The sequence below is a fragment of the Nothobranchius furzeri genome, chromosome 2 (assembly GCF_043380555.1).
Source record: "Nothobranchius furzeri strain GRZ-AD chromosome 2, NfurGRZ-RIMD1, whole genome shotgun sequence".
In the NCBI taxonomy this organism is placed as follows: Eukaryota; Metazoa; Chordata; class Actinopteri; order Cyprinodontiformes; family Nothobranchiidae; genus Nothobranchius; species Nothobranchius furzeri.
In genome coordinates, this window is record NC_091742.1 from 97,202,036 (window position 1) to 97,222,612 (window position 20,577).

Consider the following 20,577-nt stretch of genomic DNA (forward strand, 5'->3'; position numbering starts at 1 on the left):
CTCGGCGGTGGTCCCGTGGGACGCATCGCATCCTGCTCTGGCGGTGGTCCCATGGGACGCATCACATCCTGCCTCGGCGGTGGTCCTGGGGCACGCATCGCATCCTGCCTCAGCGGTGGTCCCGGGGCACGCATCGCATCCTGCCTCGGCGGTGGTCCCGGGGGACGCATCGCATCCTGCCTCGGCGGTGGTCCTGGGGAACGCATCGCATCCTGTCTCGACGGATGAGGTCCACAAGGCCCCGGTCCCGGCCCAGCCCGTCCAAGGGGCTCCGGCCCAGCCTTTCCATGAGCCTCCAGTCCAAGGGTTGACGCCTCCAGGCTCTGAAGTAGACATCCCTGGTTCCTGCTCTGAAGAAGACGTCTCCTGCTCTCAAGTTCCCCAGTCTCAAGTTCCAGAGTCTGTGTCCCCTCTTAGTCGTCCTCCTCTAGTGTCCCCTCTTAGTCGTCCTCCAGTGTCCCCTCTTAGTCTTGGTCCAGTGTCCCCTCTTAGTCTTGGTCCAGTGTCCCCTCTAAGTCTTGGTCCAGTGTCCCCTCTAAGTCTTGGTCCAGTGTCCCCTCTAAGTCTTGGTCCAGTTTCCCCTCTAAGTCTTAGTCTTGGTCCAGTTTCCCCTCTTAGTCCTCGTCCACCAGTGTCCTCTATCACCACACTCCTACAGTCCAGGCTCCTGGTTACCCGTCGCCAGCCCCCCAGACTCTCACAGTCCAGGCTCCTGGTTACCAGTCGCCGGCCCACCAGGCTCCAACAGTCCCGGATCCTGGTTCCCCATCGCCGGCCCCGCAGACTCTTCTGGTCCTCCTTCCTGGTCCCCCTCCTCCCGCCCTGCTCTGGTTTCCTGTGGGCATCTGGTATCCGCCCTTGAGGGGGGGGGGGGGGGGGGGGTCTGTCATGACTCCCATCCTTTACCCTCATCTGCCTTATCATTTCCTCCTCATTCAGCTCACCTTGTCCTCTCACCAAGCTCCAGCCAAGCCCTGTTTTCCCCAGCAACCTCTGTCAGCTTCAATCAGCTCCATTCATTCCACCTTCTCCTGTAATGAGCCTCATCCCATACACCTGCTTCCCCTGCTATAAAAGAACCAGCCATCCAGTCAACAGATGCCAAATTATTACAGCCCTGCCAGTAATTCTCCAGCCATCCACCCTGCCTGATCTCAGCCTCCAGACCTCGTTTTTCTCCTGACCCCTGCCTTGCTCACTGCCTGCCATTTGGACCTTGCCTGTCTCTGAACCTGCCTCAGCCTTGCCCTCCAGGTACCTCTGCCTTCAATAAAGACTTTTTTTAAATATACTTTTACTGTGTTGGCGTCTTCATGGGTCTTCAGAACTCGGTTCCTGACAGACAGAGAGACTATTTAAAGGCTCAGGAACCCGTTGCAGGTGTTTTCTATTTGTAATTATAAATTTTAGTTGATTTGGGTTTTGTTTCATAGCACACAGTGACATTTGAATAATTAAAATGCATATTTTTATTAAAAGCTTTAGTTTACAGTAATAATGTCTAATGTTTGATTCTCTGTCTCATAACTTTAATTAAAATTTACTTTGAGAGCACATTTTCCTGAACGATTAAAATGCGATTAATTGAGATTAATTAATTACAAAGCCTGTAATTAAAAATTTTTAATCAAGTCCCAGCCCTAAAAATAACCCATCAATGGTTGACAAGACTCATTTGATAAGAAATTTCTAAAGTTATGAAAGATCCGAACACCTTTTTAAAGCAGCAATTCAAATCATTATGTCCATAAATCCCAACTGGGTAAGATGTCTGCTTATGGCAGGTAAACCAAGAAAAACAAAATCACTAGTAAGGATGTCCTTTATTGTTTAAAGATAAGGTGTCTTAGGGTCAAAACAAAACATGTAAACAGTCACAGAAAAGGTTAACATATCGACCCAGGACTGAATAAACTCAAACAACATGGACTAGTCATAATATAAAACCATTAGATAAGAAAAAACTGTCTCAGCAACAGAAGAGAACAGAGTTTTAACCATGAACCCTGAATAGGGTAGGAAATCTATTTTCTAACAGGCTGGATCCACTGCGTTTGCTTCAGGGTGAACGAAGGCCAAAATAACAAACAAAAATCTAGCTCTCACAACCCCTAAAACATCATATAATAAAAACCTGAATGCATGTATCTAACCCTAGCTGACTGACCTATTCAAAACAAGCAAAAGGTTAAAAAAATGGCAGTTCACCCTTACTGTAGCAGTACTAAACAAAATTTCACTAATGGTTGTACTGCGTTGTGTAGAATTCCAGCACCAAGACCAAAGAAAATGATAAAATAGAATGTGGTGAGAAGAACTCACCGTAAAATTTAAAAATAAGCCTCACAAAATCAGCTCATTACTCCAAAGAAATTGACAAAGATCAAAATTAAACCACTTCTTTCAAAATTAACCTAATTAGTCAAAACAGTAAAAGAAAACAGGTAAAAGAGTTCGTAATATTTGGCTTGGGTGTTTAGACTGCCAATGTAAACATTTGGTTTACATTCCAGAAAGGGACTGATATTGTTAAACTAAGACCATCGGAACCAAAACGTTTGACAAGTTAAATTAAATGATTCATTCCCCCTGATGACACATGACCTGGGCCATGTGCCACCAGAGCGGCAGCTTTAAAAAGAACAGGTTTACCAAGTGAATCACATCCATCATATCTGAGACCCACTTCTCTGACTGTTCTCCAGGTTTGAACGGGTGCATCCTTTCAGCCGGCGGAGCGGAAGGAGCAGCTGCAGCTGAACCTGCCACTTCACCAGCTCCCCGATACGACAGGGGAGTTGGCCCAAGGGATAAATCATCGCATAGTTTTCTGAAGACGGATACATCCTTCCCTGCTTCGCCTTCGTTATCTTTTTGTTTCCCCTTCTCTCTGTCTTTTCTGTTCTGTCTGCCCACCCGTCTTATCTGCCTCATCTCGCTGTTTCTCCCTTCCTCTGTCTTTTGATTTAGTATTCCCCATCGTATCTAAGATGTTTTGTTTACTGGTTTAGTAAAACACGCTGGAAGAACTCCGATTAGTTCTAGTATGAAAATTATTAGAAAGACAATCAGACTGCTTATGAGGGCGTATAGTAAAATAATTCTTTCAGATAACATTTGGCAGCCACCGAAACAAATTAACGCTTCCCTCTTTCTTTCTCACACACACACAGCAAAACAGCAGCCGAACCTGTCACACAGCAAAACCACTCTCAAAGGAACACACACACGGCGAACTGGCAGCCGAACCTCCCCCAGCGAACCGGCAGCCGAACCTGTCACACGTAACACTCTCAAAGTCCCCGATACATGCACACCCCCACACACACACATTAAAGATAAACAAATCCACCCCCTCACAGAAAGGAAACTTTCCCTGGTTCTTGGTATAACAGAGAAAAGCTCCGTCTGGACTTCACTAGGGAGCTTTCGTGATAACAGAACTGCAGACTTACAAGGTCAAACCTCCCTGCCGGAGGCACAGAATAATAACAAAATATGAACATGGAATAAACCTTCGTTTCAATCAAAAAACACCAGATGGTACCCAGACAAAATCATTTTCCATGCATCTAATACTGTTTTTATCCAACAGTCAGTATCAGACTATCAGTCTTGTCACTGATATGTAACTTAATATTACAAAAACCTATAAAAAATTGATTAACACTAATAAAAACTAAACTGAAACTAAAAAGTAGATGAAACTAAAACCAAACAGAACAAAAACAAACCTTGAAAATAAAGACTAATGAAAAATGCTAAACAATTAAAATATTGGCCAACCACAGTTTATGTATATTAAAATGTAAAATTACCAGCTAAATTAGAATAAACGACTAAAAATATCAATGAAAAAAAGATTAATTTGTTAATAGACTACATAGAATTTTATTCAAAAAAAGAAAAAAAATATCAGAGTGCCTTTAACAGAGCGTTGGAATTAGCTTATGTGTTCAATGAGTGGGTGACATTTTTTTTCAGTGCGGTGGTCTCTGGTAGGATTGAATACCTCGTAAATGGTTCTCAGGGGGAACAATTATACTGTTGCACCATTTCTCAGACCTAAAATTTTCTCACATCACAGCTGAGCTTTAGGCCCTGTCCACACGTAGCCGGGGATCTGCCAAAACGTAGATATTTTTCTACGTTTTGGCCTGTCATCCACACGAAAACGGAGTTTTTTTCACGCGAAAACGGATCTTTTTAAAAACTCCGGCCAAAGTGAAGATCTGCATTTTCTCCGTTTTGGGTGTCTGCGTGTGGACAGACAAAATCGGAGTTTTAAGGTCCGCAACGTCAGTTTCCGCGACAAAAAATGCTGACATCACGTGTGCGACCTGTGTTTACACTAGCCGGCATCATGGAAGCCCACCGAGCTGCGCTCACTTTATCAATTGTCCAAGCGCTTTTTGCTTGTTTGTTTTTGCAAGCGGAATTACTGCTCCTTGCGGAAGACCACAGACGAAGGACGAGGTTAAGAACGGGGGAAGTACTGCCGCCTACAGGTCTGGCATGTCCTGAACAACGTGTTTATCCGGGTACGTGTGGACAGTTTTTTTTTTAAACGAGGTGGTGTGGATACAAGTTTTTGGAGGGGCGGATATTCGTTTTTAAAAAAACCCGGCTACGTGTGGACTAGGCCTTAGACGGCGGGTTTTGGAGTCTTATTTCGTGATGTGTGGACATCTCGCCCCAGACTGGATAACAGCAATGCAACTCTACCACTGACTTGCAACATGGATATTTTATCTCTCAAAATACACGAGCCTGGAGGACCTTCTGCTGTGAGGTGTAGTTGCTAATGCTGACAGTTAGCTTAAACTAGCCGAGACGTCCACTGCTGATTACCGGACGTTAAAACAACAACAGTCTTCCCTGTCGTGAATCAAGATCGTCGAGTCCATAAATGCCAATTCACAGTGTGACATAGATCTGTGAGGATTTTCAAATACATGAGTTTCATCTATTTTCTATCAGAAGCTAATGCAGGAGAAAGGTGTAGGAGACTATTTTCATGTTCAGCCTGCATGAAAAACCCAGAGTGGTCAATTATAATTACAAAAAGGTAAAGAAAATATCTGGCTAAATTTCATACAGACCAAACTTGGAAAATACTTTTCACTTGTTTTGAGTTCTCATGTGATAACTCAAGTTACTACTGACAGTAAAACATTTACCACAAGTGTTAATTGGATATGGCTTCTCACCTAGCAATGGGTACCGAATTCGGTGCTTTTTAAGGTACCGACCGAATTCCATAGTACCGACTGAACACCGATTCACTAGCCTGGCAAGCCAGACTAAATAAATGTATTATTTAAGTCTGGCCACGCTCCATTGACGGCTTTCGGTTGTGGGGCGGGTTCTACTGTTGTCTTTCAAATGATCTCCGCATTCCACTGGACAATGAATGTGACATACTCTTGTTTCACTCTGTTGCATCATCCCACCCACCAGGCATATAGAATGCCCTGATTGGCCCACAAAGCGGATAAAGCTCTGTGATTTGTTCACTAAAGAGATAGAGCACTATGATTGGCCCACCATTATGGACCAATCACAGCTCTTTATGTGGGCGACGGTGGCACAGGAGTTAAGTGCTTGCCCCGTAATCGGAAGGTTGCAGGTTCGAGCCCCGCTCAGTCAGTCGCTGTCGTTGTGTCCTTGGGCAAGACACTTAACCCACGTTGCCTGCTGGTGGTGGTCGGAGGGACCGGTGGCGCCAGTGCTCGGCAGCCTCGCCTCTGTCAGTGCGCCCCAGGGCAGCTGTGGCTACATTGTAGCTCATCCCCACCAGTGTGTGAATGTGTGTGTGAATGGGTGAATGACTGATTGTGTTGTAAAGCGCCTTGGGGGGGTTCAAGAACTCTAGAAGGCGCTATATCAAATACAGGCCATTTACCATGTGTTTGAAACCCCTCTAGAGAGCTGTGATTGGCTAGCCAGAGTCCTGGTAGGAGCTGCTGAGGTTCCAATGGAGCATGCCTAGACCATTCTTTGCAAAGCAAGAATTTGGTCTAGTTCACTAGGCTACCGATTCACATCATTTGAAACGGTGCCTCGTTTCGGTACCCGTCCTTCATAACGAGAACTTGCCTAGACAGCTGCGCATGCGCAAGAGTGTTATGTCGTTGCTCGCTGCGAGCCAGTTGTAAACAGAAAAGCATGGTAGAAAGAATGCACGCTAAAGCTTGAGTCCACTTCACTAAATGTGATGGGTAACTGGGTGATGATGAAACCAGCGACAACGATCTAAGTGAGACATCCTCATCTTAATCTGCTCCTGTAGGTAAATAAAATGTTTAAGATAACGTTAACTTGATATGTTAGCTTCCGTTCAACTAATGGGTGGGTTCGCTTTCTCCTCAGAACTCCAATTTTCCGACTAAAAGGACATGAACACGCTCTAATGTTTGGCTTCACTTTACTAAATGTGACGGGTTATTGGGTGGAGATGAAACCAGCAACAATGATCCAAGTGTGAGGCATCATTGTTTAAATCTGCTCAAGCAGCTAAATAAACTGTTTAAGATAACGTTAGCTTGATATGTTAGCTTCCATTGCCACCATTGTTATGAGCTAATGGTGCGTTCGCTTTCTCCTGGAAATTCTAACTTCCCAGTAGGAAAAATCAAATGAAAAAGGACGGCATAAGGAATGAAGATACACAGTAAATTTAGTTCACAGTAAAGATGTTTGCTTCAGTTTAATTATCAGCTTATAAAACTACAAGGTCGATGTTAAAATACAAACTGTTGAATGTTATTTATTGTGATATTTATCAAATATGGTTATATATTGAGAAAATATATATATTTAATTATAAAAGAATTAAAATATTAAACACTCAAAAGTATCTAAAATTGGTACAGTTAAGTACCGGTATCGATTCCTAGGTACCGGGAATTAGTACCGAATCGATTCAAATGTCAAAGGTACCCATCCCTATTCTCACCTGTGTGAGTTCTCATGTGATAAGTCAAGCCACTACTGGCAGTAAAACATTTACCACAAGTTTTACATGGATATGGCTTCTCACCTGTGTGAGTTCTCATGTGTTTAGTCAAGTCACTACTGACAGTAAAACATTTACCACAGGTGTTACAAGGATATGGCTTCTCACCTGTGTGAGTTCTCATGTGTTTAGTCAAGCCACCACTGGCAGTAAAACATTTACCACAAGCGTTACATGGATATGGCTTCTCACCTGTGTGAGTTCTAATGTGTGTAGTCAAGTCACTACTGGCAGTAAAAGATTTACCACAAGTGTTACATGGATATGGCTTCTCACCTGTGTGAACTCTCATGTGTTTAGTCAAGGTACTACTGGCAGTAAAACATTTACCACAAGTTTTACATGGATATGGCTTCTCACCTGTGTGAGTTCTCATGTGTTTAGTCAAGACACTACTGTTAGTAAAACATTTACCACAATTGTTACATGGATATGGCTTCTCACCTGTGTGAGTTCTCATGTGATAAGTCAAGTTACTACTGGCAGTAAAACATTTACCACAAGTTTTACATGGATATGGCTTCTCACCTGTGTGAGTTCTCATGTGTGTAGTCAAGTCACTACTGGCAGTAAAACATTTACCACAAGTGTTACATGGATATGGCTTCTCACCTGTGTGAGTTCTCATGTGTTTAGTCAAGACACTACTGGCAGTAAAACATTTACCACAAGTTTTACATGGATATGGCTTCTCACCTGTGTGAGTTCTCATGTGTTTAGTCAAGATATTACTGGCAGTAAAACATTTACCACAAGTTTTACATGGATGTGGCTTCTCACCTGTGTGAGTTCTCATGTGTGTAGTCAAGTTACTACTGACAGTAAAACATTTACCACAAGTGTTACATGGAAATGGCTTCTCACCTGTGTGAGTTCTCATGTGTTTAGTCAAGACACTACTGTTAGTAAAACATTTACCACAAGTGTTACAGGGATATGGCTTCTCACCTGTGTGAGTTCTCATGTGTTTAGTCAAGACACTACTGTTAGTAAAACATTTACCACAAGTTTTACATGGATATGGCTTCTCACCTGTGTGAGTTCTCATGTGTTTAGTTAAGACACTACTGGCAGTAAAACATTTCCCACAAGTTTTACATGGAAATGGCTTCTCACCTGTGTGAGTTCTCATGTGTGTAGTCAAGTCACTACTGGCAGTAAAACATTTACCACAAGCGTTACATGGATATGGCTTCTCACCTGTGTGAATTCTCATGTGACGACATAAACAAGACTTGTGACTGAAAGATTTTCCACAGAGCTTACAATAAAATGGCCTCTCACCTATGTGAGCCCTCTTGTGCTTTTTTAGTGTCTGAACATCTACATTGTCTCTGTGATCTTCGCTTTGCAGACGTCTTTTATTACGTGTCAGTTCTTCATTGCTGTTTGATTCTGAGTTTTCTTTCTTGCATCCACCCTGATCTTGGTTCTCTGCTTCTGTAGAATTCTGACTCAAGGGTTGCTTCCTGTTGGGTTCTGGATCATGGCAGTCTGTTTCGTTAGAAGGATAAGTCCCTACGAAGGTTACATGTTTTTGCTTAAAAAGGAACTGCCCTTCATGCTGATGGATATAGAGTTCTGGCTGGTCCTCTGTGATCAGTAGATCTTCTGGTTCCTCCTGGTCCATACTGGAGGTTGACACTTGGTCAGAGAGCTGCTGGTCAGTCAGAACCTCTTCTTTTTCCCAGATATGATGCTGTGGAAGTTCTGGACAGGTAAAAAGAAAAAGAAAAATGTTGAGTAATGTGGCAATTAAAATGTTCCAATGAAGGCAGGAAGTTCGAGGCTCTAGAATGGGATGATTCTGGTCACAAATGTGACTCCATTTCTCAATTGGGCACCTAAATATCTACACTCAGGTTGCACCAGACGAAGAGTTAAGAGAGATGCTGGTCTGTCAGAACCTTCTACTGTGGAAGCTCTGGACAGGTTAAAGTAAAACTGGAAAATGTTGAGTGACGTAACAATTACAAAAAGAATATATATATATATACCTCCTCCTTGAACCGCCACCTTATCGTGGTGGAGGAGTTTGAATGCTCTAATGATCCTAGGAGCTATGTTGTCTGGGGCACTTTGTGACCCTGGTAGGGTCTCCCATGTCAAATTGGGTCTTAGGTGAAGAGTGAGACAAAGAACGGTTCAGAGGAATTTTCATGGATGTAAATTCAAATAGTCGGAGGACCCGACCCGGAAGGTTACTGGTAGGGCTGCACGACATTAGGAAAACCTGCGATATTCGATAACAGTGCTTAATATTGCGATATCGATATTACTCACGATAAATGAACAAATACTAAAGTATGCAGTGTTGATGTCATCTGGCATGTGACGTCTGCTCTGGGTTCAAAGCAAACAAAAACGAATGCATGAATTCCATTACAACAGAACATTTTTACTGAAAAAATATGCAGCTGCACCTGTACTGTATACAGCAAAACAACAAACTGCATGCATGCAGTTTCGCAGTGACTTTAAAACATCACCTCCACCATAAAACTTTTTCTGATGCTCCAAATACAGAAAAACATCCCTTACCAGGGTTTTTTGAATAAATAAAAAAATCTGAAAATAAGTTTAAATGTTAAATAATAGTTAACATCACTTAAATGCAACAGCAAATTCTCTCATTGCTACAGAACATTTTCTCCACTTATGTGGTTATGATATAAGGCTGTTGCTGTAATTGGGAAGTGAACTGTGCTGGGCCAAAATAGGAGAAAATTAAGATTTTTTGAGGGAAAAACAACTGTCTACCTTTCAGAAGAGGAACTGGCAAAAAACTACATGGAAAATATGTGAAAACGTTTGGTTTTAACCCCAAATTGAACAAGTTTACCTAGATCTTAAAAAGCAGCTCAGATGATGAAACTGCAACTATGATTCTGATAACAAGCTAACAAATTGAACTAGCTCCTCTTAAGATAACCGGCTAGCAGAGCTTCTGACTGACAGTTTATGTGCAGCGGCAAATCAACTATCCTGATTAACAAGGTTATAAAACCTCATAAATGAAAAATCACTTTGATGTGTGGGGGAACTTTTCCAGGCCCTCATTAGCAGGGTGGGACTGGGAGGAGAGTGCTGTAGCCTTTTAGCTGGAAGCTAACCAGAGTCTGGGGCTAACACTAGCAACATGAAGGTGGGTTGGTTCACCGGCACATGTCGGAGTCAGCCAGGTAAAAATTATTAACGACACCGAGCGGAGTCACGTTCACGTTTGAAAGCAGCGCTGAATCCAGAAACATCAGCACAAAGTGCGTTAGTTGCTCTGAGCCAGCAAAACAAGGGAACAGCGCCGCAAACTCTGTTCGGTTGTCGCTTTCCGAAAGGGTCCATGTAGGCGGCGGGCGTATTACGTGAACGGACCCATCTGATTGGCCGCATATCAGAAGGACTACATTTGATTGATCAAATAATATTTCCGCGTAAAAAACTGAGCTGGTTTACAAAAAGTTGATGTATGACATGGATGGAAATGTTTGAACCAAACATTTATCGCTGTTTTTGCCGTGCTTTGCGATGGGCCTATCACACGTCCTGTTATCGCGATGACGATAAATTTTCGATATATTGTGCATCCCTAGTTACCGGGGTCCCCACCCAGGAGCCAGGCCTGGGCTTGGGGTCCGTGAGTGAGAACCTGATGGCCGGGCTTTCGCCCATGGGGCCGGGCCGGGCCCAGACCGAACCGGATACATGGGCTCATCCAACTGTGGACCCACCACCCGCAGGAGGAACATGAAGGGTCAGGTACAGTGTGGATAGGGTGGCAGACCGAGGCGGGAACCTTGGCGGTCCAATCCCCGGACAAGGAAACTGGTTTATGGGACATGGAACATCACCTCGCTGGCGGGGAAGGAGCAGGAGCTTATGACAGAGGTTGAGCGGTAATGGCTGGATATAGTCGGACTCACCTCGACACATAGCATTGGCTCTGGAACCCAAGTCCTTGAGAGGGGGTGGACACTCTCCTTTGCTGGAGTTGCTCCGGGTGAGAGGCGGAGGGCTGGGATTGGCTTTTTGTTAGCCCCAGTGTTACGTTCCCCGGTAGTTTGTGTGAAGTTTATGGTTGTGTTTTACTTTTCATGTCACACAACATGGATCCTCTGAGCCTCTGGGGACAAGGACTCTTTGACTCTGCCAAGGACTGCGGAGTTCAGGACCAGCAGCCTTGTGTGAACTTTGCCCCAAATGACATCAACGGACAGCTCCGGAGCAGAAGCTGCAGCTGAGGCGGATTGAGACTGATTGCGGTTGCCACATGAGGATAAAACGTCGTTGGAACCATTACACGAGGAGCAACTCCTACCCATGGGTTGACTCCACTCCACGCTCCCTTTTCTCTGTTAAATGGTTTAGTCTGCTAACATCTTGAGAAAGTGCTATCTTAAATGAGAGTAAATCTCTGCACTTTTCTGGTCCAAACTGTGGAGAGGATTTGTTTTAAACTTGGTGGTATTTTGGTTATTAGCTTTAGAATCTTAGTTGTTTTGCTGGTACCAGTTAAAGATAATTAGTTGGTAAAGAAATGCCAAATATTTTGTTTGATTTGTGTGTAATAATTCCTGGTCCCAGCTGGACTTTTATTTTGTTTGTAAATCCTTGTAATTATAATTGAACACGAAGAAAGATAAATTATTATTTTACAACCCGTTAAATTCCCTAATTTTTCCCAATGCTTACCCAGTTGAATGGGCTGGGTTTTCTTAACTAGAGTCGAGAACGTAATAAAATGGGGGCTCGTTAGTCAGTAACTTTGGCTGGTGTTATGCTGACGGTTGCGAGTTGGTACAGTCTCGCTCTCTTTTTATCTCGTTTTTTTTTCTCCGTTTTGTTCGCTTCCCTGGGTTGTGACTAATGGGCTCGACACACGGGAGGCGACAAACGACCGCGATCAGCGAAATTTGTCGCTGTCGCTTTTATTACCTGTCACACGGGAGGCTATCCACGGTAGCGGTAAAGCCGTCTACGCGTTCTGTTCCATGGCGAAATCGAAACTTCCGTTGTTTTGCTTGGCTGTGTCAGGTTGGAGGGAATTAAGGTTATTTAAGTGGTTCAGAGTTAATAAAGTGGTAGATATGATGTTTCACAAGGTGCTGCTAGAGTTATGTGAAATATTACTTCTGATTTTACTATAAAACATAATAATAATCAACTTCTCCTCCATGTTTGCTCGGAGATGTGCGGAGCATCCTGTCCGCTCATTGGTCAGTGAATGAAACCTCCGTTGATTGGTCCTCGCCCGAGCGACAGCGATGAAAAGTTGAAAATGTTTCAACTTTCTGGGATCGCATCGCTGGGTCGCACATGCACGACACATGCACGAGTGCAAACTTTCACACGCACGTTTTTCGCGTTTCGCTTGGTAGGAGGGAGACCCGCGATTATCGCTTTGTTGCGCATGTCTCATTGAAAATGAATGGAGGAGAGGCGATGTCGCCTCCCGTGTGTCGAGCCCATAATACTTAGTTTTTTTTGTGTGTTTCTGTCATGTCTAGATTTAATTTGGATGCCTTTCTGCAGGCTCCTTCCCGCGGACAGCTGGACGTGTTTCATAAGCGAGATCTTTTGGAGGTAGCTGACTACATTGTTCTCGCTGGTGCTCAGTTGATGCTGAAGATGGACCTGAAGGAGAAGATTGCCTCTGTGTTGGAGGAGCATGAGCTGCTGTCTCCGTTGGCGGATTCTGCTGTTTTGCCTTTGCAGCCGGGTGGGGGCTGTGTGGACGGTGTGGAGGACGGTGTGGTCGCGGGCAGCGCGGCTGCGGGAGCGGCAGTGGAGCAGCTGACTCCTGACGGGGGTGCGGGTCGACGATCTCCTCCGTTGCCTCTCCCTGGCTCTGATCCGTCTTTTCCTGAGTCGAGATTTGGTTCTCCTGAACATGCCCGGCTACAGCTGCGGTTAGCTCGTCTCAAACAAGAGGCTGAGGACAAACAGCGTGACAGAGAATACGAGTTTCGGAAACTGGAACTTGAAGCTGAAACGTCAATAAAACGTAAGCGACTGGAGCTGGAGATGCAGGCCCAGGCGCCGCGCCGATCGTGGAGCCCGTCAGCTGGCTTGACGGGTGAGACTGAGAAGCTGGACGTGGGGAAGTGTATGATGCTGATGCCACCGTTCCGTGAGGCCGAAGTGGACAGCTACTTCGCCGCGTTTGAGCGCATCGCTGTGGCACTCAGTTGGCCGCGGGAAGTCTGGCCTCTCCTGCTGCAGTGCAAGTTAAGTGGCAAAGCACAAGAGGTTATGGCCTCATTATCGGTTCATGATTGTGCAAACTATGATTGTGTAAAAGACGCTGTGTTGCATGCCTATGAATTGGTCCCCGAAGCATATCGCCAAAAGTTCATATCTTTAAGAAAAAGGGATGGGGAGCAGACATTTGTGGAGTTTTCTAGGGACAAAAGTCTATTGTTTGATAAATGGGTGATGTCCTCAAAGGTAACAAACTTTGCTGAATTAAGAGAACTCGTTTTGCTTGAGGAGTTCAAGCGGTGTCTTCCTGAGAAAACTGTTTTATACCTAAATGAACAAAAAGTGTCTGCCTTGTCAGCTGCTGCTGTTTTAGCAGACGAGTTTATGCTTACACATCGGGTAAAATTGGAACACAAGGCAAAACCCGAAAGGCACTATGAGGGTAGACCACGATTATCTGATGTGAAAGACGGGAAAAATCCAGTGAAGTGTTTTTTCTGTCATAAACCGGGTCACATTGTGAAGGATTGTCTGATTTTGAAGCGACGGAGAGAAAAATCTGAAAATGAAGTGGCGTTTGTTTCGGAGACCACGACGGAACATAAGGTCAGAAAACTGTACGACGGTTTTGAATCATTTATTTTTGAGGGCTCAGTAACCCTGGGGGGAGTGATTTGGACGCTGTCCCGGTTAAGATTCTGAGGGACACTGGAGCGTCTCAGACACTCATTTTGGATACTTTGCTTCCTTTTGATGATACCAGTTTTACGGATGTCTCAGCGCTATTAAGAGGTCTGACTTCGGAAGTGATCTCATGTCCGTTACATTCAGTAGATATGAGAAGTGATCTTGTGTCGGGAAGATTCAAAATGGCAGTGTGCAAAACTCTGCCCATTTCGGGAGTTCATATTCTGTTGGGGAACGACATTGCAGGTGGCGCTGTTGTTCCTACACCGCAAGTGGTTGAAAAGCCTAAAAATTTACCTTGTGTGGTATCCCCCCAGGTATTTCTCCTTCCTGTGTAGTTACAAGGTCCTGTACAAAAAGGGATGTTGAAGACTTGTTAGATATTTCTATGCTGTTTGGGGAACCAGAACCCAAACCAGTGTCACATGACGCGCCAACAGGTTTGGAACCTGAGAAAGGAGTATCATTTGGTTCAGTAAATTTGTTGGATCAGAGAAGAATTCCTCGCTCTACTTTAGTGGCTGAGCAGAAGGATGACAAAACTTTAGAAAAGTGTTTTGCTGCTGTGAAGAATGGGGCTGAGAAATCTTCTGGGTTTTATTTGGAGGATGCTCTCTTAATGAGGCGTTGGAAAAATCCTTTAGAAAATAAGGCTCCATGGGGTGTTGTGCAACAGATTGTGGTACCTCAGTGTTTTAGGCACCAGATAATAGCCTTAGCACATGAGAGCAGATGGTCGGGTCATCTAGGCATCAGGAAAACGTACCTGGCGGTCCTAGATCATTTCTTTTGGCCTGGAATGAAGAAACAGATAGCGTGTTTCTGTAAAGGGTGTCATGTTTGTCAGATGGTAGGGAAACCTAACCAGCCCATTAAACCTATCCCCTTGTTTCCGATTCCTGTGATAGGAAATCCGTTTGACCATATCATTGTAGATTGTGTTGGTCTTTTGCCCTGCACAAAGACAGGAAAAAGGTATTTGTTGACGGTCATGTGCAGTGCTACTCGATTTCCTGAGGCGATACCGTTGTTGCCAGTCCCCACATGCCAAAGACAATGGCAAGAAACGGAGTCAACAGGTGGGCCACAGAGATAAGTTTGGACCCACACTGAAACACACTAAACTGGCTTATGCGAGTAAAATCAGCCAGAAGACAGGAGCCCAACTGCACAACAAGCATCCAAGCTGAGGGTCACAGAAGGGTCGCAGGGACAAGAGGACAGAACTGGGCAAAAGGTCAGGAGGCTGACCCAACCTCTGGCAGGAGTGGGAAAAGACAGGACTGGAACAGAGTGAAAAACAGCTCATCGGATCAAGAAGCCCTCTCAGGAATGCTGAAGGGAAACTGCAGATTTGCTACAAACATGGTGATTAATGATCTGTGTTAAGCTAAAAAGTGTGTATCTGGTAAATGACCCCATGACCTTACTGTCATAAGAAGACTTTTTACCTTGTCTAAGCTGACCCAAGGAAGGGTATAAAAAAGCAGATCTGAGCAGAGCTGACACAGCAGTTGGGGCGGACGACAAGAAGAGACAGAGCAGATTTGGGATAGAGGAGGACAGAGTACGAGTTTTGGGGCAGTCGACAGAGACAGAAGAAGACAGAGTTGGTGTAAATGTTGGCCTACCCAGGGTGTTACAAACAGACCAGGGTTCTAACTTTAAGTCAGAACAGTTCAAACAGGTTGCTAAAACATTGGGAATACAACATGTAACATCTTCTCCTTACCACCCGGAGTCACAAGGAGCACTAGAGCGCTGGCACCAAACATTTAAGACCATGCTTAAAAAGTACTGCTATAGTACAGCTCGTCAGTGGGATGAGGGTGTACCATTTCTGTTATTTGCCGCTAGAGAAGCGTCACAAGAGTCTCTAGGTTATAGTCCTGCACAACTAGTGTTCGGTCACGCCCCTAGAGGGCCACTGCAGGCACTAAAGGAGAGTTTTTTGGAAACGCAGAGTTCAAAGAAAATGAACGTGAACAAATATGTGAAAATGTTCAGAAGTCGTTTGCAGGCAGCAAATAAAGAGGCACGTGAACATTTGAGAGAGGCACAAACTAAAATGAAAATTACTTTTGACAAGAACGCTATACCACGCGAATTTCTCCCAGGAGACAAAGTGCTAATGTTAACTCCTACAGCAGGGGATTCGTTAACGGCACGTTTTCAGGGACCGTTTGAGGTCAGTCACAAGGTCAGCGAACACACGTATGCCATCAAAACACCGAACCGTAGGAGAGCGACTCAAGTTTGTCACGGTAATTTGTTAAAATCTTATGTTTCTCACACTACAGATGAAGAGATGCCCAGTGATGTCCAAGTATGCGCAGCTGGATTCATCACACCAACTGAAAAACAGGAAGATCTGCTGACTAATACCTTGAGTGCCGTGAGTCCTCGACTGAAAAATTCTGAGGCTTTGCTGAGGCTAGATGAGCAGCTATCACATTTACAGAGTGATCACAAGGATGACGTTTACGGTCTTATTAATGCTCATTTATGTTTGTTTGCAGATTTCCCTACTGTTACTAACGTGTGCCAGCACGACGTCGTTTTGATCAGTGATAAGCCAATTAAACAACATCCATACAGAGCGAGTCCCAAAAAACGTGCTTTGATGAAGCAGGAGACAGACTATTTGCTACAAAATGGTCTAGCTGTACCCAGCTATGGTCCCTGGAGTTCTCCGTGCTTGGTTGAGAAAAAACCTGATGGCTCACCACGATTTATAACAGATTTCAGAAAAGTGAATGCAATAACAGTTCCAGATTCATATCCATTACCACGCGTTGACGACTGCATTGACAGAGTTGGGATGTCTGATTTTATAACAAAAATTGACTTGTTGAAAGGTTACTGGCAAGTGCCCTTAACGGCTGCAGCGTCTGAAATTTCAGTTTTTGTCACCCCTGATGCTTTTCTTCAATACACAGTTATGCCATTTGGCATGAGAAATGCACCCGCGACGTTCCAAAGGCTGATAAATAAAGTTACTGCGGGCCTGACGAACTGTAGTGCCTATCTTGATGATATTGTTGTTCATACATCATCATGGAAAGAGCACATTGCCACCTTAACTGAGTTGTTTAAACGTTTGGCGGCTGCGCGGTTAACAGTAAATCTTGCAAAGTGTGAGTTTGTAAAGGCTACTGTGTCACATTTAGGCAAGCAGGTTGGACATGGCTGTGTCCGAATGCTGAAGGACAAAGTGAGAAGCATCTCAGATTTCCCAGTCCCTAAGACCAGAAGGGAGCTAAGACGTTTTCTAGGAGTAGTGGGTTATTACCATTGCTTTTGTCAGAACTTTGCTACAGTGGTACATCCTCTGACAAACCTATTGAGCCCAAAGGTGCCTTTCAGATGGAGCGAAGCTGCCCAATCAGCATTTGCATCATGCAAACTTCTTCTGACCAGTGCTCCTGTTTTGAAGGCTCCTGATTAGGCTAAACCATTTGCTGTTGAAGTTGATGCGAATCAGGTAGGTGCAGGTGCAGTATTGCTCCAGAATGATGAGGATGGTGTGGTTCACCCAGTTGCGTATTTTTCTAAAAAGTTTACTTCTTGCCAGTCTCGGTATTCTACGATTGAGAAGGAAACTCTGGCACTGCTCATGGCCCTCCAACACTTTCACGTGTATGTAGGCGTCGGTGGTGAACCTTTAACGGTCTATACTGACCATAATCCATTGATTTTTCTGTCAAGGATGTTTAATCAGAACCAAAGGTCAATGCGTTGGGCTCTGCTGTTGCAAGAGTATCATTTGGATATCAGACATAAGAGAGGTTCTGAAAATGTTATTGCAGACTGTCTGTCTCGCATATCTGCCTGTGAATGAAAGATGAGGGAAGGTGGATGTCACTGAAGTTTGTTGGATGACAACAAACTTGTGTGTGTGTGTGTGTGTGTGTGTGGGGGGGGGGGGTTATGTTTTCCGGTAGTTTGTGTGAAGTTTATGGTTGTGTTTTACTTTTCATGTCACACAACATGGGCTGCGGAGTTCAGGACCAGCAGCCTTGTGTTAACTTTGCCACAAATGACATCAACGGACAGCTCCGGAGCAGAAGCTGCAGCTGAAGCGGATTGGGACTGATGGCGGTTGCCACATGAGGAGGATAAAACGTCGTTGGAACCATTACACGAGGAGCAACTCCTACCCATGGGTTGACTCCACTCCACGCTCCCTTTTCTCTGTTAAATGGTTTAGTCTGCTAACATCTTGAGAAAGTGCTATCTTAAATGAGAGTAAATCTCTGCACTTTTCTGGTCCAAACTGTGGAGAGGATTTGTTTTAAACTTGGTGGTATTTTGGTTATTAGCTTTAGAATCTTAGTTGTTTTGTTGGTACCAGTTAAAGATAATTAGTGGGTAAAGAATTGCCAAATATTTTGTTTGTTTTGTGTGTAATAATTCCTGGTCCCAGCTGGGCTTTTGTTTTTGTTTGTAAATCCTTGTAATTATAATTGAACACAAAGAAAGATAAATTATTATTTTACAGCCCGTTTCATTCCCTAATTTTTCCCAATGCTTACCCAGTTGAATGGGCTGGGTTTTCTTAACTAGAGTCGAGAACGTAATACCCAGGACTCTCTGCCTGTGTGTTGGGGTTTACCCCGGGGGAAGAGAGGGTAGCTTCCCAGCACCTTTGGGTCGGAGAACGGGTCCTGACTGTTGTTTGTGCTTATGGGCCAAATATCAGATCAGAGTACCCACCCTTTTTGGAGTCCCTGGGACGAGTACTAGATAGTACTCCATCAGCGGACTCCATTGTCCTGCTGGGGGACCATTTCAACGCTCAGCTTGACCTGGAGGGGTGTGATTGGGAGGAACGGCCCACCTGATCTGAACTCGAGTGGTCGTTTGTTATTGGACTTCTGCGCAAGCCGCAGTTTGGCCATAACGAACACCATGTTCGAACATAAGGATGCCCATCGGTACACTTGGTACCAGGGCAGCCTAGGTCGCAGGTCGATGATAAACATTGTAGTCGTATTCTCTGACCTGCGGCCATATGTTTTTGACACCTGAGTGAAGAGAGGAGCGGAGCTGTTAACTGATAACCACCTGGTGGTGAGTTGGATCAGATGGCAGGGGAAGATGCCGCGTAGACCTGGCAGACCCAAATGCATAGTGAGGGTCTGCTGGGAAAGCCTGGCAGAAGACAGGGTTCCCACTCTTTTCTTGAAATTATTTTCCAGGACTGTTCCTGGACAATTTCAAGACTTTTTCAGTGTACAAGTCAAGTTATCATAACTACAGTTTGCCGATATCCCGATGTATTTAGAAACAGATATGATATTGTACCTACCTACACCGTTATTTTGACAATATAGTTGTGGAAAGATTTTTGTCTTTCACAATCCCACCTACTTTCTTCTACTTACAATGCAACACAACTAAAGCAGAAGTTATTCTCTACTTTAGTTCATACCATAGGAACCGGTGACAAAGGGCAGCCCTGGCGGAGCCCAACCCTCACCGGGAACAGGTCCGACTTACTAACAGCTATGCGGACCTAACTCACGCTGCTCTGGTAAAGGGACTGAATGGCCCATTAACAGAAAGCCACCCACCCCATACTCCTGGAGCGTCCCCCACAGGGTGCCCCTGGGGACACGGTCATAAGCCTTCTCCAAATCCCCAAAACACATGTGGATTGGTTGGGCAAACTCCCATGCCCCCCTCATCACACTTGCAAGGGTATAGAGCTGGTCCACAGTTCCACAGCCAGGACGAAAGCCACATTGCTCCTCCTCAATCTGAGATTCAACTATCGATGGAACCCTCCTCTCCAGTATTTTTCCAGGGAGGCTGAGGAGTGTGATCCCCCTATAGTTGGAACACACCCTCTGGTCACCCTTCTAAAAGATGGGGACCACCACCCCAGTCTGCCACTCCACAGGAACTGCCCCCGGTGACCACACAATGTTGCAGAGACGTGTCAACCACGACAGCCCTACAACATCCATAGCCTTGAGATACCCAGGACGAATCTCATCCACCCCTGGGGCTCTGCCGCTGTGTAGCTGTTTGACTACCTCAGCAAATTCTGCCCCCGAGATTGGACAGTCCATCCCCAGGTCTCCTGGCTCTGGTTCCTCCTCAGAATGCGCGTAGGTGGGACTGAGGAGCTCCTCAAAGTATTCCTTCCACCGTCCGACGATAGCCCCAGTTGACGTCGGCAGCTCCCCATCCCCACTGTAAACAGTGTGAGTGAGTTGCTGCCTTCCTCTCCTGAGGCGCCGGACAGTTTGCCAGAACCTCTTTGAAGCCGATCGATAGTCTTTCTTCATGGCCTCACCAAACTCCTCCCAGGCCCGAGATTTTGCCTTGGCAACTGCCACTGCTGCACCCCGCTTGGATATCCGGTACCTGTCTGCTGCCTCAGGAGACCCACAGACCAGCCACACCTTGTAGGCCTCCTTCTTCAGCCTGACAACTCTCCGAACCTCTGGTGTCCACCAGCGGGTGCAGGGGTTGCCACCACGACTGGCACCGGCCACCTTGCGACCACAGCTAGCAACAGCCACCTCAACAATCGCAGAGTGGAACAAGGCTACAGTCAGTGTCCCCCACTGCTCTCGGGACGCGGTCAAAGCTCTGCCGGAGGAGGAGTTGAAGACCGTCTTGACAGGCTCTTCTGCCAGGTGTTCCCAGCAGACCCTCACTAT

At 45.2% G+C, this 20,577-nt stretch overlaps 2 protein-coding genes across 2 annotated transcripts in view; one reads left to right on the top strand and one right to left on the bottom strand.

Annotated features, from left to right (window-relative positions):
• Positions 1-20,577, top strand: part of LOC129154107 (zinc finger protein 892-like) — a 338,014-nt gene that overhangs the window by 270,325 nt on the left and 47,112 nt on the right. The gene's annotated exons all lie outside the window — the stretch shown is intronic.
• Positions 1,809-20,577, bottom strand: part of LOC129154099 (zinc finger protein 271-like) — a 49,145-nt gene continuing 30,376 nt past the window's right edge. The window contains exon 3 of the mRNA XM_054733896.2: positions 1,809-8,728. Within this exon, the coding sequence (XP_054589871.2) occupies positions 6,933-8,728 (1,796 nt within the window). The 3' untranslated portion in view covers positions 1,809-6,932. The remainder of the gene's footprint in view (positions 8,729-20,577) is intronic.